Raw genomic sequence first — 19,299 nt, 5'->3', positions numbered from 1 at the left:
TGAGAACTATTATTTTATCCATCAACGTCTCTTTACAAACAAACACATTTCTTTCACTAGAACCCTTTGAATTCTTCATGAGATTCTTTTTTTTTTTTTTTTTTTTTTTGTCTTAACAAAAGAAGAAATATAAAAATTAATATGAAAGACAAAATGTACTTGGCTAGAAAATTGTAATGTTGAACTTTTAATAAGAAAGAAATACCCAATAAGCAATGCATGAAAAAGCTTTAAAAAATCCATACCATTGATCACATGAAAAGATTTGAGCTCTAAAGTTATTTAGTTATCTGGAAGAAAGGGATAGAAAAACATAGCCTTCTCTCCTTAAATGAACATATTTGAGCAGAATTTTTCTTTGTGCACAGCTAGAAGTCTTTTAGGAATTTGCTATTATATTCATCCATATTAAGGATTGAACTTTTAACCTCCAGAGACTATCATTTAAAACTTCTTATACTTAGCACTAGGGGTAGGCTATAGAAACAAAATTTTTCAAATAAATGCCAAAAGTGGCTTATTACCTTCATTTATATGTAAATAGATGGGAACAAGTGATTTTGTTCAAAACGGGTCAAAATTGGAGGGTCGCTGACCCCAAACGTGATTTGACCGCGTCGACGCGTGAAAATGACCCAAATTTTGCCCCCGAACACACTTAATCACTTATTGAAAGCCACAGGGTGCATTTTTTGACTATAAATGCATTTGTATCATTAAATCTAACATTCCCATTTGCTATCCCACAAGTATAGGGTTTTTTAGGGTATCTCAGAGTCCAAAATGGGTCAAAATTACCCCAAAATTAGCCAAAAATGGTCGGAAATCACGGATTTTCCAAAATGCACCTCCCATGGGCCCAAAGACACCTCTACATGGCAGAAACTGTTGGGAAATGCTTGAAGCAGGCACTCTCCTAACTTTTGCACTGTTAATGAGGGGTATAAGGACCTCAACATGTGCGAGCGTGAAACCCCAAATGTAATGCTGAACATTCTCCCTGATCTCTATAACAATTTAAAAGATAATCTGGAAACTTTGAGGAAGTATCAAGTTGACTATTCCTTCAATCTGATAAAACCAACATCCAAGCTTGGAATCCACATCATGGAAAGTTTCTGTCAACAGGGTGCTATTGATATCCAGAGACAACGAGGGCATGAATTTGGGTTTTCTGTTGAAGGAGAGAAGCCACGTTGTACTGATCTTACTAAAGTTGATACAGAGCTTCTGTCCAATCTGCCATCTCACAACTTGATCTGTGAAACAGACTTATCTCACATGGATAAAATTGCAATTCGTGCTGCATCTTGTTCAAACAGAAACTTCACAGCAAGTAGCATGAGAGATGACATGACTCTTTATCAGGCTAAGGTGGTATCGATTGATAAAGAAACAAGAGCAATTGCCAAGCTTTTGGACGATCAGGAGAAGCAGTGGTTCGAGAGCCAAGAAGAAATAACTAGACAAAAGCTCGCAGAAAAGAAGACCAAAGCACTAAGAAAGGTGGATCGAGCTAACGAGATTCTGAAAACATGCAAAAATCATGGTGGTCCATTCACTTCTGTTAAAGAGCTTGATATGGGATTGAAATCTATTACAGAAGAAAAAGATAAGAAGAAAACATTATGGAACGAAATCCTCCTTAGAAAAGAATTGAATCCTAAAGACTGCAAAGAATTTCCTCATTTCTACTTGGTGAAGTCTATGTCTGTTGCACAGATAAAGATAAATCTTGGAATTCTTTTGTCAGGCAGCCATGAGACACCTGCTGAAGAAGAAATATCTTTTTCAGATGCTGATAGTATGTACGATCAACTGCATCAATCTGGAGATTCTACATCTGCTGTGCTCATCAATACTGATCAGGAGGACGATGTTGAGTTGAACGAACCATGCATTGCCATCTGGGATACGCAGAAAGGCCGAGAGTGGTTTGTTGGTATGACACGGGAGAAAATTGGGATTGATGAATACATTGTAGAATATTTGGAACCACTTCCCAACGACAATAGAAAGAAAACATGACAGTATCCTTCCCGAATTGAAGAGCAGAAGACATTGAAAATTCAATTTTTGTCGTGCAATGTCATTGGTGCATGGAACTTGACAAGACGAAAACCAGTATTTATGCTAGAGAATAATGATGTGATTGACGAGCTCTTTAATGCATTATATTGATATTTTACTGTTGAATGATTTTAAAGTAATGTGAAGTGAAGCTGTGTTTTGAAATAACAAAATAATTCCTTTGCTAATTACTCATACCTTTTATCAAGTTATTCAATATATTGGTTACAAATCGAGAAATAGCGAATCGAGGGCCATTTTCATCAATTTTGGGGTAACTATGAGAACAATATGAATTCAGACTCTTCTTGGACAGCATTTTATTGACATTCAATGTTCAATTTACAATTAATTACTTTCTGAGAAGTTGATGTAGTAAAGTTACGATGTTTCTAAAAAGTATCATTGATGAATGAACTAATGATTCATATGTTATGTACCGTAAAGCGTATTTTTGTCATTTTTGGATTGTTTTGACCCTTTTTACATCTCCCAAAGATCTCTAAATACCCTAAATACAAATGGATAAGATAACAGGGTGGTTATTTCAGTCTTCCAACTGTAACAAGCCATACAGGAGTGTTTATAGGAGCCCGATGAGATATAATACCTGCATTTTGGGGATTATCCGTGATTTTCGTTCATTTTTGGCTAATTTTTGGGTAAATTTGACCCATTTTGGACCCTTAAGATACCTTGAAAAGCCCTATATAGGTGGGATAGCCAGTGAGAATGTTAGATTTAATGATATAGAGCCATTTATGGTCAAAAATTGCACCCTGTGTGGCTTGGGAGGTGCATTTTGGAAAATCCGTGATTTCCGACCATTTTTGGCTAATTTTGGGGTAATTTTGACCCATTTTGGACTCTGAGATACCCTAAAAAGCCCTATACTTGTGGGATAGCCAATGGGAATGTTAGATTTAATGATACAAATGCATTTATAGTCAAAAAATGCACCCTGTGGCTTTCAATAAATGATTAAGTGTGTTCGGGGGCGAAATTTGGGTCATTTTCACGCGTTGACGCGGTCAAATCACGTTTGGGGCCAGTGACCCTCCAATTTTGACCCGTTTTGAAAAAATCACTTGTTCCCATCTATTTACATATAAATGAAGGTAATAAGCCACTTTTGGCATTTATTTGAAAAATTTTGTTTCTATAGCCTACCCCTATTAGCACTTATATCCGCTACGCCACAGGTTCTTCTGTATAATGTCTATTTGAATGCCAAGGCTATCAATGCTATCCAGGAATTTTGTTACTATGGTGATATTGTTGTAATGAGGGAAGCTGGTTCTAGTATGATCGTAAGAATTAGAAGTTCAACCATTTTCAGTAGAGTGTTATGGCTGTTAAGGAAAGAGTCTATCAGGCATGTGTACAAGGTGTGATGATGGACTGAAGTGAAACCTAGTCAGTCATAGTTGAGGACATGTGTTGCATGAAGAGAAATAATATGAGAATGATACAATCGATGTGTACTGTGAGTTTTAAAGACAAGCTTAGATATAAGCTCAGAGGAAGATTAAATTTGGACAGTATAGAGAGATGTGTGCAGAACAGTAGACTTTGTTGGTATGGTCATATTGAAAGAATGTATAAGAATGATTGGGTTAGTAGATCATCTAGATATAGAACAGTTTAAGTAGCAAGGAAAGATCAATGTAAACTTGAAAGTGATGAAGATGGATTTGAAAAAAAATGGACTTTGGTGTTGAAAGAACTTGACAGCGAGTAAAATAATATGTCTGTTAGTGACGTCATGTTTTAATTTTAGTAACCGTTCACAAACCATTTATAAAGTAAATTGTATTCTGGAATATGAAAATTATCAGAGCTCAGCCAATCAGAATGGATGGACTTTGAAAAGGGAGCCTTTATTATTTCTGAATAGGAAATTATGAAGATTATGTTAGGTATATGTTTTCTTGGGCCAATTATGATCGGTGTAATAACAGAATCCGTGGAAAGTGAAGAATTTGTTCCAGTGGCAACTGGCAGCAGTGGTAGTACTACATATTTAGATAAAATAATAGGGACTCTTTCCTCTCTAGATGTTGCAATTGTGATAATGTTGCTCATAGGATGAAATGTAGTATTTTGAGATCACGACTAAAAGTGTATATAATAGTGTTCGAAAGCTACATAAGATAGTGGCTATTAGCTTAGATGTATTGAATTTGTATGTGGCATCTGTTGTGGCAAACTTATGCTACTTTGGTCCAGAGGGGAATTTCTATTATATATTATATATGGAGATAAATCAGATATGTAAATAAATTTTAAATCAATGCTTTTATTGTTTTGCTTGTGTGAATGATTACCAAATTTAATTAAACGAGTGGGTTATAAAACGTTTTTCAAAGTATATTGTAGTTTGTATATTGTGTTCATTTGCTTGTTTCACGCGCACACACACATACACACACACAGCCTGTGTCCTGAATTTTTTTTTACTAATGACTTACTAAGGTGAAAAGTCACTTGAGAATAAGGGTTAATTAGATTGTCAGTTGAATGATGAACAATACTATGAGAGGATTGAAAACGATAGATGAAATGACAAAATATGATTACTTAGAACGGTTTTACAACTATTTGTTAACATTGGACTTGAAGATGGTTATGTTGTTGTTTATCACTGGACTTCTGTACTGTAATGTGTTTCACAGATGAAAAGAAACTGTTTCTCAAAATTCCGTTTGGGTAAACAAAAACTAAACATGTTCAGTTTTATTTTTGTCTTTTTTTTGGGGGGGGGGGTCTCCAAAATATATTTGATCATTATTTAACTAGAAATAACAAAAAATCATCATTTAACTAGAAATATCAAAAAACGTAACTATGTCTGAAAAAATATAATTAATTACTGGAACAAATGTGCAAAGGGAGTGAGCGAGCGAGAGAGAGAGGAAATAAGTGTTTGTTGTTTTTTCTTCAGCATCGCCGTAAAGAAATGTAAAAAGTGAGCGAGAGAGAGTTGGGAAGAATATATACAGAGAGAGATAGAGAGAAAATGCAAACTTATGCCATTAAATGTATATGCAGCAATTTACTCAAAGGGCAAAAGTAGATTTCATTGCAATGCCATATTTAAATAGTACATTAGCGTTCATTTAGCATGCAAATACCGTTAAACCGGGATATAGGAATGGTCTGAGGTCAGTTAATTAGATTGAGCAAAATTAGACTAGGGAGACTTTGTTGTTTTTTAATCTAAAAAAGGTAAGATTATGTCTCAGAGTTTATGATTTGGTTATGAAGATTGAAACCCCATATCTGTCGAAAATGAAGAATTCCTCCTGGTGATGACTGGGGGTGGTTGGAAGACTTGATATTTAGAGGGAAAAATAGGAACTACTTCCTCTATGAACTATTTCCTCTAAAGATGATTGTGATGGTGTTGCTCCTTGAATGAAATGTAGAATTTTATTATAATGACTAAATGTGTCTAAAATGGCGTTCTAAAGTTACATAAGTTAGTGACTAATAGTCTAGACATAATAAATTTGTATGTGGCATTTGTTGTTGAAAACCTACAGTACTTTGGTCCAGAGGAAAATTTCTGCAATCAAAATATTATATATGGAGATATGGAGATGAATATTACTGCAAACACTAAGTAAGCATACTTTTTCCAGGAATTTTGATGGAGGTTGGAGAGGGATAAAAAGATAGTAGTTTTAATAGAAATATATTACACTTTTATCCCAGGAAACAGCAAGTAGCCCTTCTAGTGTTTAATAAATTGTTATTTATGTAAATTTCTAAACGCGAGTTTCTTCCCTACATTTTGTAGCTTATAACTAGGGTCATGACAAGAGAATATTCTTATCATTGTTTTGACTCTCGAGTATATATCTGACACAGACACAATCAATTGAGAATTACATCACTCTATCTAAAAACATAAGATATTAACTGATATATACTTGAGAATAAAAATTATGAAAAGAATATTCTCTTGTCATAGCCCTACTTATAACCACCACAAGTAATGCCTATATTTATTATATAAAACAAAATTATCCGTATTTGTGTTGCTCCATCACAGTGAAACAGTTGATCTAGGAGCCAAACTAACTACTGATTTGAACTCCTTGATTTAATATCCTTATTGATGTCAGAAGTTCTTAAACCTTTTTAAAAACTCATTGTTCGAAATTAAAAGTATGTTGAAATAACGTTCAAAACAAATTATCTGACTTTTTTTAGCATTCCTTTTCAACTGATCGAACAGCATACTCATGATAATCAATTATACTTTTCATGTCAAATCATCATAATTGACATATTGTTTGCTTTAAAGAGAAAACATTTGACTTTTTTAATTTATCAAAAACGGATAAAAAATATTCGATAAATGGTTGATAATATATTTTTATTTTAATAAGAATTTTTTTTATTTTAGATTTTATTTCAGAGAAGTAAAAAGAATGCTTATGTTGAACTCAATTATATACGTTAAAAAGACAAAAATAGTTTGATTTGATCAATGGTCTTTAAGTTCCAATATTTAATGCCATCGTGGGTTAAAATCTCACACTAAACAATTGTTTTTCTTTTTGTTTTTTCTTTGTTTGTTTTGCTATAGTTTTCCAGTTATTTTCTAGCTAATATTAATCATTAGCACAAGCTTGATTCATTTTTTTCTTTATAAGTGAATGAAAAATATTTAATAGATGTTCATTAACTTGTTATAAAATTCAATAAAAGTTGAGAAACCCTAACTCGACTGATACTTCAGCTAGTATGTCAGAAATGTTACTCATTCAGTTTAATACTTTATTTTCCTTTTACATTATCAGGCCGAATGGGGTTGCCCTGGTTTAGCAATAGCAGTTAGCATTGACGGCAAACATACTTGGAGTGAAGGTAAGTGGTAATCATATTTTCTTTCTACTCATCTTATTCTATTTCATTTTTATTTATTCGTATTTGCTGAACTGAAGCTTAATAAAGTACCGAAACGTTTGAATTCCAAAGATGCTGCTATATTTTATCGATTAATTTTGTCTGTTTTTCGTAGCTGTGACAGTGCAAATTAATCCACCATGCAATTTTTTGAAAATATTAATTTGTTTTCTGATTAGTTAACCACGTAAATTATCCTTCAATTTCATTTTTAATAAACACTGTTTGATTTTATTATCTGGTTCTTAAAAAGTAAAACATAACCTCCTTTAACTCTATCACTAACCTTAAGTCCGGCTAACAAAAAAAATTAATCTTCAAAAATACTGAGAAAGAGAGTAGTTATCAGAAAATAAAATATTTGTAAAATAATCCACAAAGTTCAGAAACGAAATGAATATTTGCAAAGTGATAAAAAAGCACAAATTTGTATGGTAGACTAATTTACCTTGTCACTACTTTAAAAACCGGATTAAGCTAGGTAATAAAATATGGAAATGTCTTTTAGAGTTGCTCCAATATACCCAGGTAATTTTTTTGTTTTCATCAAAATATTTAAATTTAGTACAGAAAAGTTTAATAAATTCAAAGAAAAATTATAAAATAATTTAATTAATTTGGATTATTCAGACAACTGTTCCTACATTCTCTGTGGTGGATGCAACAGACAAGAATCTGAAACAAGTGGTTGAAATAATCTTGAATTTATTGCTATTTTAAAACAACTTGTCTCCAACTGATGTCTAGAAAGAACGAGTTTGTGCTAGAACAATATTATTTATGTATATCGGCATTGTCAGAGCAACATACTTTTCTATCCATAACAGATGAGTATAATAGAAGTTGCATTTTAGCACTTAAAGGGTTAAGATCATTGAGTAATTGAGATTAGTATTGAAAACTGTGTTATTAGCAAAGTATTGAAAACCGTGTTATTAGCAAAGTATTGAAAACCGTGTTATTAGCAAAGTATTGAAAACCGTGTTATTAGCAAAATATTGAAAACCGTGTTATTAGCAAAGAAAACATAAGGAAGTTTTGATGGCATCTTGTTCCCATCTGCAGTGACCATCTTTTCTTCCTCTTTTTTCTTTTTTTTATTCTCCATTCTCAAGTTTTGGCCAATGTAACCTTTGACCTTCTTTAGGTGTATCATCTTGAGAATCAGCACAGAATTTCGAACTGAACCCTTTATTTAATCCACGAGGGTATATTGTTCTCATTCCATATGCCATAAATAATTCTTAATTAGCAGCAAAATCCAACTTCTTGTAGTGGAAGATTTTCTAACCTGATAGCTTATTTCCTTGGACTGCTAGTCTTTGGAATTTTTTTCTCTTCCCTGTTTCCTCAACCGTATCAACATGCAGAAATTTAAATGTGAACAAACATTCTGCTGCCAAACGCTCTTATCCAGCTGCCTCTTCCCTATAGATTTGACCCCCACCACATTAGACAAACTGTTTATGCTTTGCTGGGAATTTGTTTTGTTTAAGTAAAAAGTGAAACAAAGTTTAAATCATTCCATAATCTTAATTTGTATGTGCACAGCAGGTGGACACCTGAATCACCCACCTCAGGTTAGTGAACTCAGTTTATTTTACAGAATTACCAAATGAGAAAATCAAATAGACAGTAATTGAATATGAGCAATAAATACAAACATAAATGTTTGTGTTATCACTAGGGCTATGACAACAGCAAATTCTTTTCCTTGTTTTGATTCTCAGGTATATATCCATTGATATCTTATATGTTTTTATGTAGAGTCATGTGGTTCTCGGTTGATTAATTGTGTCTGTGTTAGATATATACTCGAGAGTCAAAACAATGAAAAGAATATACTGTTATCATAGCCCTAGTCATAACAAACCATAGGATGCATCTGTGATGTTCTGACCCATTGTAGTGGAATACCAGCATTCAGCTCTCCACACCTTGCTGGATGGAGCAAAAGGCAGAATGTCTGCTCACCTCGATTTCAAAGTTGACTCAGTTGTTTTCTCTTGATTCTTTCTCAATTCGTGACTAATTCTAAAAATTGCTTTTCTTCACACAAGACAACAAACTATTACTATATTGCCATTTTCCTTCAAACCTTAAAATTATCAAAGTAACCTCAGTCTCATTGCAAATGCAATGCCTACTCACACACTCCTCCTGATCTACATCACATTACAATCTAAATTATAATTTCTATTCACTGCCTCTCCAATTATATCAAATGATCTTGTCGAGCGTTGGGATGAATTTGACAATAATTAATATATTCTCAGAATTTAAAGTGAATCTCATAAAGTATTTTGATAAATAAAACTTATTTGAAATTGCACCCCTGAGCCTCTACAATGGCCTCCAGGTGTGGGAGCTGAACCTGGAGCATGCAACCTTAATGATATCCTTTAAGTTTAATTCTGGCAATCAGTTTGTCCTTCATTTTGCAGATTGTACTGTTAATCTTTCTCAACTACATCACACATAGTTCATGGAATTGCTATCAGGCATATTGGAGGGATCAAATGTTTAAACTGATAAAGTTGTGGAAGTTATAGATAGCAACTTCTGGAGGCTTTTTTGCTGACTTTTACTGTCACACATATGGCCTTTGTGTAGCCATCTTCTTTATCTAGTGAATAGCATCTCAATATAACCATCGCAGTTGAGTCTGAGTCTTTTTTTTTTTAATATGGGGCAGCATAATGTGGCATTCATTAGAAACAAACTCGGAGATTATTAGTTTCAGGGAACTTTTTGTGGATTGTAGGCTAGCCATGTGCTGTTGTGTAACTGGTACTGAGAGCAACAAAGTATTCTTGACTCACTGTCAGGTGTGACTTTTTTGGTTTTTGGAATTAGTGGGTAGTTGGCCCTTGTTACTCTTGTATAGTGAATGTCCTTGTTAAGTGCTTTCTTCACGATTACCACCCAAAGCTCATCTCTCTCAAGGTTTTCATTGCTTTGTCTGGATCTTGCTGCACCTTTTTTCAACTTTTCAATGAATTTTGTTGTGCAGACACAGGCACAACACATGCTAAGATCCTTCCTGCTAGCAGTTGTTTCTGTCACAGTTCTCCAACTCACATTTCATAGCTTTCAATGTAATCAAGTAGCATTGAGCTTGAACTAAGATGTCCAAATTTGCTAATTTGGTACAAATCAGCATAATGCAGTTCACCCAATATTCTGGTGGTTTCCAGTTGTCCATAATCTCTAATCCATAAATGCATTGCAATGCTTCAAATGGCTTTATTTCAAAAATGACAGGATATCAAAATATTATCAAATTTATTTGGGACACTTATCTATGATTCATTTCGGAACCAATCTGCATAACAATATATATATTTTGAAACTACATTACACAGGATACTTAATAAATGCATTTCATTTTAAATTATTGTTGAATCTGTGTTCATGGTTGACTGCCATAAAAAGAAAAGACAATGTTTTACCTTGTTTTACTTTATTGATAACATTAAAATTACAGAAACACTAAAACATTTGAAACAGGAGTGCACAGAACTATTTTATTTGAGAAGAGTGACGGGTGACTTAATTAAGATGTCTAAAATAATTAACTATGGAAAACTTTTTTAATGTCTTTGCTTGCACTGGATATTGATTGGCAAGAAAAAATTTCCAAAGTTAAATCTGCCATATCATCATCAGTTTAACATTCATTTTACATGCTGGCATGCGTTAGATTGCTTTTAGAAATTGACTTCCAAACTCTGGCCAGATCTTTATTTATCCCTCTTTTAATTTGATTCTTATCACCTCCATGTTTTCCTTGACCTTGCCAACTGACCCAACGACCTTGCTTATTCTACATCTATCTATTCTACATCTCAAATCTCTCATCTATTTTTTTCAAGCTGGCAAAATCAAGTTTTCTGTTCTTCACTCATTTCTTTATATTGTCCAGATTTCATCTTCTTTAATGCCATCAGATTTAAGCCTGACTTTAAGACTCACGTTATACATCCATTGTATCATTCTCATATATTTCTTTCCATTCAACCCATGTCCTCAACCCTTACTGACTTGGTTTCACTTCCATACATCACACAATTATTTTTTTTTTCTAATTGAGCAATATAGTTTTGAAACAAACTTCCTAATCAGGTTAAAAACACAGCTTAAGAATAAATAATAGTAAAAATGAATTTACTCAAACATTTTTTGAGGTTTGTGTCATGAAATATTTTGTTTATCTTTATATTTCCTATATTCTATGAACATGAAAGCTTATAATAAACATTGCCCATGCGCAAGTATTGCTACAAAAAATGAAGAACCCAAAAAACTTTCACTTCCAACTCTGAACTCAATGTAAGAATTTGTAAGTATCTAATTATAGTCTTCTTAATATATTACATTTCTGAATAACTAGTAGGAAGACTCAATCTTACTTAGGATTGGATGAGTCTCATTCATAACTTTTTCACTTTGCTCATAACACGATGTAACTTTTTACTCATCCTCCATTGTTCCTATTTTTCTCTTCTAAAATAGTCAGAAGAAGCTGAAATACTGAAGAATTCTCTGAGTTAGTGTCTTATACATATGATTTAACTTTCTTAAAATCAGATATATGTATTTGAACATTTTCTCCGATAGGTTACTTAAAGGCGTGGGGTGCACTTAAATATTCGGCACATAGATGGTAATGTAGAACTTTGGCACCACTTCCATTGTTTTCCCGTGTCATCAAAATAGAATATATTTGAAGTTTTAAAGTGGGGTTCAGTCCTCATAGCCCCTTAGGTTAGAAAGGCACTTATAGATTTGGGACCATTTCCATTGTCCTTCTTCAGAAAATTTCATACATATGATTTAAATTACAGCAAAATATGATACATTTAAAATTTATATATAATTTATATAGATTCAATCTTCCTCTGAGGCCATTATATCTAATAAGTCAGTCTTTAAAACTCACATTACACATTTATTGTATCATTCTCATATCATTCTTCTTTGTACAACAAATGTCCTTAACCGTCACGATTATTATTAATGTTGTGTATTTGTATTTTACTATGTTTTACCTGATGCAACTTTTCATATTTGTGTATGCTGATAACTTAGGTTTTGGTTATGCTGATTTGGAGAACCGTGTGCCCTGTACACGTCAAACTGTGATGCGTATTGCCAGCATTAGTAAACCCATCACAATGGTAGCCATTGCAAAAATGTGGGAAAATGGCAAAATTGACTTACATAAACCTGTTCAGTATTATCTTCCATCATTTCCTGAAAAAGAAGTTGATGGAGAAAAGGTAGGTACACTTTGGAGAGCCAGCACTTCATACATATGATTTAAATTACATGAAAATACCTTTTTAATGGATAGTTTCAGTAATGCTCTGGAAGCCTCCTTAGTTTTTTTTTTGCTTTTTTTCTCTTTAAAAGTTCCTAGAAAAAAATATACAAGATGTTTGGAAAATCGATGGTATAACTTTCGGATTATATATTATGTGTATATAGGTCCAGAAACATGTAGTTTCCAGGCTATAAGCCGTTGAAACAAATACTGATCAACATTCTTTATTGTAGAAATCTAATCAAAGTTTGCTAGTGCACTGTTATTTCTATGTTTGGAATGGATAAACAATATCCTTGTAATATGATCACGGGTAAGATTAGTCTCGGCCTGATGCTGCCACATACACTAACAAAAGCATGAAAAAATGATACCAAACAAATATAAAAACCGTGGAGCTCGGAAGAAAGATCTATCATGATCTCCTTTAATAGTCCACATGCAGGACCCAGTCAGTACCATGCAAACGGGAGCCAATCTAATTTCAGGTAACAGAATACAACAGGCCAAATACAGGTAAATAAATTTGATCAGCACAAACTAAAGTACATGGTGGAAGAAATGAACCACAAAAAATTGGATTACTAATGGAGTGTTATTACAAGCACAATCTCCATACAAAACATGTATCAAACCTATGTACACATATAGAACATAATACTGAACTGATGCCATCAATTTTCCAAATGTTCAGTTACAACATAATAAAAATGTTATTGTGTCATTAAACTGACCTGAACTTAAATTCATCAAACTCTTTTGAAATTTGCCATGATATTAAATTTGAAAAATTTTTAATAAATATACAATTGATCGAATAAATGCTTAAAATTTCATTAAAATTTTCATAATTCTCTGATTTTTGCTAATCAAGACACTTATGGAGCGTACTTGCTCATTTTATGTTGGAGATGTAAAGTTGTTCACCAAGGCACACAAAGGAAGCTAGAATAGGATTGTTAAAGAAGGTGTGGCAGTAACTAGGATAAAAAATCGGAGATAGAAGTCGATATATTTAGAATTAGTGTAGACAATTTTAGGAATTGTAGTGAATTTTATGGCAATCTTGAGTTTGTAATAGTTGAGGACAGTTTCCAGTTTGGGATAGTGGATGGCAGATTGTGACTTGGGTCATGATGAGGAAAGTTTAGGAGGTTGAGCTAAATTTATCAACCAACTGACGAACATGGCCTCAACAGATGACTAAGGTGTGAACATTAGTGTTTAGAAGACTGGTGGTGTCACACAAACCCAGAGCCCAACTGATAACTGTGGAATGAGTTTGTACTTTGAGTTGTTTTATTTTTATACTTGTGAACCTGTGCTTGCCTCCTGAGCAGTTGTCAGTGTGTGAGATGAAAACTCGTTCAGAACAAAGAGAAGGAAAATATGGCACACTGCATTGGGGTCAACGAATTGTTGTCAAGCAAAAGGAAGCATATAGTTGCGCAGTTTAGTAAGCCTATATAAGTGTAATTTTAGCTGTTTTATTTAATGCTAATGAGAACTGAATGAGAACCTCTGTGTACTCCTACTCCAAGCCCTAAACCCCTTATTACTGTTTTTATTATTTTTTTCATTTTCATCATTTAAAATTTTTAAGTTAAAAATAAAATGTTTTTGCTGTTTATGAAAGCCCTGCACAAATTCACTGTAATTTTACAATTGATCTTGGTATAGAACTTTGTTTTCAATTACATTGCTAGACAAACAAAGGGACCACAAATATGAATAGATTTGTTTCTAAGTTTTTTATTTTTTATTTTAAAAAAATTAATTTCTTTTGTTTTATTAATTTTATAAATTTTGTTTTATTAATTAATGAATGTATACACAAATGATAATAAAAAATTATGCTTCACCAATGTTCACACTAATATTCATATAAAAAATAAAATTACATCAGTAATTTTGATTTTATTCATTTTAAAATTGCATGAATTGTTGGTTTCAATTTCTATTATAAATATGCATACATAATGCTTCATAAGATGTGAATTAATTTCTTAATTTATTGATTATCATTTCTGATGACCTAAAGAAAGTAAAAACACCAACTTATTTATTTAGATTAATTTTAGATGTCAGATGTTAGATGTCCAACTTGATATTTTCTTTATTACATCTCCTAAGCACTAGAAATGATCTTGTCCAGCACATTTATTATATGTATAATTGGACTGGAGAGATATACATTCATTTATATATATAATTATTTTCATAATAAGCTTAATATCTACACAGTCACATTGTAATTATAGAAGAGTGAATCTCCTAGAAATGGGAATGAAAGCCAGCAAGTTGACATAGATCAAATGCAGAATTTAGCACAATTGATGCCATTATTCATTTTTTAGCAGTTACAGAAGGGATATGCTTATGCAGACATTCATTTATAGAGCTGGAGAAAGCATTTGATAGAGTCCCAAGAGAAGTGCTATGGTAGACGATGTGAAAGGTATAGAGGATTGGATCATCCATCCTATACAATGTACATGAGTGCTAATAATAGTGCAGGTGAATGACAGTGATAGCTTTAATGTCAAGGTTGGAGTTCACCAGGGATCTATCCTTAGCCCTCTACTTTTTATCGTAGTCTTAAAGGCACTGTCAAGAGAGTTTTGGTTGGGCTGTTCATGGGAATTACTCTACATTGATCACTTGGTTATCATTGCCAAATCCTTGGAATAGTTAGAATAAACTCAAAAACATGGAAAAGTGTCTGGAGGTGAAAGGTTTGAAGTTGAACTTACCTAAAACCAAAGTGATGGTGTCTGACTTTGGTCTACAATCTATAATGGTCTCTTGTGGATATCTTTGTACTATGTGCCATAAGAATTGTTAGATGTAATGCGATAACCTGTGCCTATTGTGAGTCCACAAAAGGTATAGTGACCTGAAGATTAAGTTAACCCAGAACCCCAACTTGGAGTATAGAACATGCATGAGACAGGTACATACTATTGACGACCAGACCCACAAAAAGATGGTACTAGATGATAATACTCTGAAAGTAGGAGACTCTGTTATCTAGGAGATATGTTGAATGCAGGTGGTAGATGTGAACTTACTACAAGGGTGAAGGCAGCATGTGCAAAATTCTGTTGCTATTGCTTTTTTCATCTAGGGTAAGTTGTATAGTATCTGTGCCAGGAGGGTCATATTATATGACAATGAATGCTGGACTCTCACCCAGCCCTCTCTCTCAATGGCAGCATAATAACTGGTCTTTGATTAGATGAATCTGTATTCTTAAATTTGACCAAATCCAACACATCAGGTCAGAGGATTCGCTGAAAACATTATATTTACCTTGCATAAAGGTTGTCATTAGATGAATCAATTACGATGGTATGATCATGTGGAATGTCCATCTTGGATAAATTAAATCACAGAAAAGTTAGCTAATAAAGGAAGAAACTACAAAAAGCAAAGTTTGGTGTTTTGATTTCTTTAGGACATCAGGAATGACTTTGATTTTTGTTTTTAAACTCATGATAGTTCAGTTCTATTGAAATTAAAAAAACACACACACACACATTAGAAAGACTTATATTGGAAAACCGTTTGGAATGAATTTGGAATGAAATCCTTTATTCTAAATAAAGTTTTTTAGGTTATCAAAAATGCTAATCATTTCCATATGAAAAACTAAATTACTGATATAGGATTTTATATGAATATTAGTACGAACATCAGCAAAAAAAAATTTTTTGTATTCTTTTTGTATTCTTTTTTATCTTTTTTATTTTTGTTGTTTTTGTTTTTTGTTTTTCTTTTTTTTTTTCATTTATTTTTTTAGGTGACAATTACCCTTCACAGTTTGCTGTGTCATATGAGTGGTATCCGCCATTATAGCAAGACTTATTTAGATAAAAAGGATGATAAAAACAATAGCAATGATAATAAGGTGAGCATCATATTTCTATGATCAGAGACACCATTTTTTTTTTTTTTTTTTTTTTTTATTTATCATTTAAAAACATAACTTTCTCAATAAATTTAGTTAACTTATGACTTAGACACAAAGGTCAACTACCCTAGATCAAGAATTTGATACGAAATGCCACAATTGGATTCTTTGGAAAATGATTCTTAATAACAAATGGTATTTGATTTTAGTATAGAGCTTTGTTTTCAATTGCATCCAGAACCTAGACAAAGATGCCACATTAGGTAACAATATTGTACTTAATAAAAGTCCAACTGGGGTGTTTAAGGGAAAGAATGGTGATAGATTCCCCTCTCACGAACTGAAAATGAATACAAATACCTAATCTATATATGCAATCAACTTGTTAGATATAATAAACAACATTTATGGACGAGAAAGCTATAATTAAATGAGACAATCAGAAAAATAAAAATATAAATTAAATACTGAAACCAAATGTAGTTATTAACATTTGAATCTAAACAGAAAAAAATTAAAATTAATATAGCATTGACTTATCTCAAAAGGTGTTCAATCTCCAAAAAATGCAAACTGATTAAAGAAAAATTAGCTTTTAAAACATCAGCATTCCAAAGACATTTTTTTAAATAACCGTTAAAAAAATAAAAAAACACGTGATCGTATTCTGAGCTTCGGCATAGTGCAGTTTAAAGAAATACGACATAAAAGAAAAGCGGGGGGGGGGGGGTCTTCCGAAATCAGCTAGTGACGTTTTAAGGAATTACTAGATAAAAGGAATGCGGGTGATGGGGGGTGGGTTAGGTTCTGTAAAGAGCATATAATGTTTGAGTCTATGCTATCATTAAGATCAACTTGGTAGATATAATAAACAACATTATGGACGAGAAAGCTATAATGAAATGAGACAATCAGAAAAATAAAAATATAAATTAAATACTGAAACCAAATGTAGTTATTAACATTTGAATCTAAAAAGAAAAAATGTGCTGCTACCATTGCACACAGAAATCACTTTTTCCATTGCTTCCAACGTAATAGATGTATTGAGACTAAAGCCGCTTTCAGGACTGCCAGCAACCATTGCAAGAAAATAATAAAGAATGCAAAAGAGTTTTATGCTCAGTCCGTCAAGTCCAAAGTAGCTGAGCAGTGGCTTGGTTCCCACCAGTTTTGGCAAATAGCAAACAGAATCCTGAACAGAAGCATGTGCTCTCCCAACTATCATCAATGGACCTGAGGTAATCTCGTCAGCATCAGATAAAGCCAAACTCTTTGCCAAGAACTTTGCAGCTAATTCTACCTTTTGCGATCAAGGCCGCCAACCCCCAATATTTCCTCCTGTATCAGAAAACACGCTATGTGATATACTAATATCTCTTCGTGATGTTGCCAAGCTAATCAAAAACCTTGATTCCAGTAAAGCAACCGGCCCTGACGGTATTCCAATTATAGTGCTTAAAAAACTTCAACCTGAATTAGCGTCAATACTTACAAAACTGTTTAAACATTGTCTTAAGAAGAATTGCTTCCCATCACCCTGGAAAATCTCATCAGTATGCCCTGTATTTAAGAATTCAGGTGATCACTTATCTCCCTCTCAGTACAGGCCAATAAGTCTCCTGTGCGTCATGAGTAAGTTGCTGGAATCTGTTAAATACAGAAGTAATCAACCATCTCAGCAAAAATAACCTTCTTAGTGACACTCAATATGGTTTCCGTTCTGCTAGATCTATAGCAGATGTGCTTACAGTTATATCTCATAGGATTAGCGAATCACTCGACAGAGGTAACCTTTCTAGGGCTATTGCTTTTGACATATCAAAGGCCTTTGATAAGGTATGGCATAAAGGTTTACTGCACAAGATCTCCAGCTATGGTATAGCTGGAAATGTCTTAATTATTAAATCATTTCTTTCTGATAGGTTCATAAGAGTAGTAGTTGATGGGCAGAAATCAGAAGCTCACAGTATTAATGCTGGAGTTCCTCAGGGTTCCATCCTGGGCCCAACTCTTTTCCTGATTTACATTAATGATCTTCCAAATCACATCCTTACATCATTCGTAGACATTTATGCTGATGACACTACTATCTATAGTAGCACATCTAAGATCGTAAATGACCAAGTTCTCTCCAATTCTCTCTCCTCTGATCTTGAGCAAGTGGTACAATGGGGAAAGGAGTGGCTGGTTACTTTTAATGTATCTAAAACCAAGCTTCTATCTTTACATCATCAACGTTCTAACTCCCCATCTGGCATCAATTGAAATGGGGAAGCCTCATATTTTGATAAGCTTCTGGGCTTGACCTTTACTCCTGATCTGAAATGGAACACGTACATTAAATCTGTTGCCAAGGCCGCTGGAAAAATGGTGGGATCCTTCTATCGATCCAGTAGATATCTTACTGCTGATGCAATTTTCTATCTATATAAGAGCCAGGTACGTCCAAAGATGGAGTACTGTTGCCAAATTTGGGCAGGAGCTGCTAGAAAGGACTTGTCCTGCCTTGATAGAGTCCAAAATAGACTTCTTAGCCTCGTAGGAGATGTCCTTTTCTCTTCTCTGCAATCTCTATCTCACAGAAGAGATGTTGCAAGTTTGTCTCTGCTTTATCGTTATTTTCATGGCAAGTGCTTGACTGAGCTTCAATCTATGGTCCCCCCACCTCGTCAAACTTTCACAAGAAACACTCATCTAGCTAAAAACACTATCAATAATTCCCCCCACACTTTATCTGTGCCTAAACCTAAACATAGATTCCATGAAAAAAGCTTCTTTCTTAGAACTGCACGCCTGTGGAATTGTCTTCCATTCTCTTGCTTTCCAGCTGACTACAATCTGATTGTCTTCAAATCCAACGTAAACAAGTTCTTGATGAGCCATTCCACTTAAGTTAACAAATTTACCGAATTTCTATTACTAACAATTACTATATCATTCAATTGACTACTGTACACTCTTAACCCTTATTCTCGAGTGGTCTCTGGGCCTTGATAAGTGGTGATGCCTATGTAAAAAAAAAAAAAAAAAAAAAGTGACAATAGTATAGATCAGCAATAGAATCTGATGG

General features: G+C 33.4%; 1 protein-coding gene across 1 annotated transcript in view; it reads left to right on the top strand.

The window, feature by feature from the left end:
• The window catches only part of LOC145267115 (serine beta-lactamase-like protein LACTB, mitochondrial), a 48,423-nt gene that overhangs the window by 10,114 nt on the left and 19,010 nt on the right, over positions 1 to 19,299 (top strand). The window contains exons 2-4 of the mRNA XM_080123142.1: positions 6,882 to 6,948; positions 12,079 to 12,269; positions 16,116 to 16,223. Of these exons, the coding sequence (XP_079979268.1) occupies positions 6,882 to 6,948; positions 12,079 to 12,269; positions 16,116 to 16,223 (366 nt within the window). The remainder of the gene's footprint in view (positions 1 to 6,881; positions 6,949 to 12,078; positions 12,270 to 16,115; positions 16,224 to 19,299) is intronic.

This window comes from Euprymna scolopes, chromosome 42 (assembly GCF_053919585.1).
Source record: "Euprymna scolopes isolate OS-2025 chromosome 42, ASM5391958v1, whole genome shotgun sequence".
Classification (NCBI taxonomy): domain Eukaryota; kingdom Metazoa; phylum Mollusca; class Cephalopoda; order Sepiida; family Sepiolidae; genus Euprymna; species Euprymna scolopes.
This window is presented reverse-complemented; position numbering and strand designations above follow the sequence as displayed.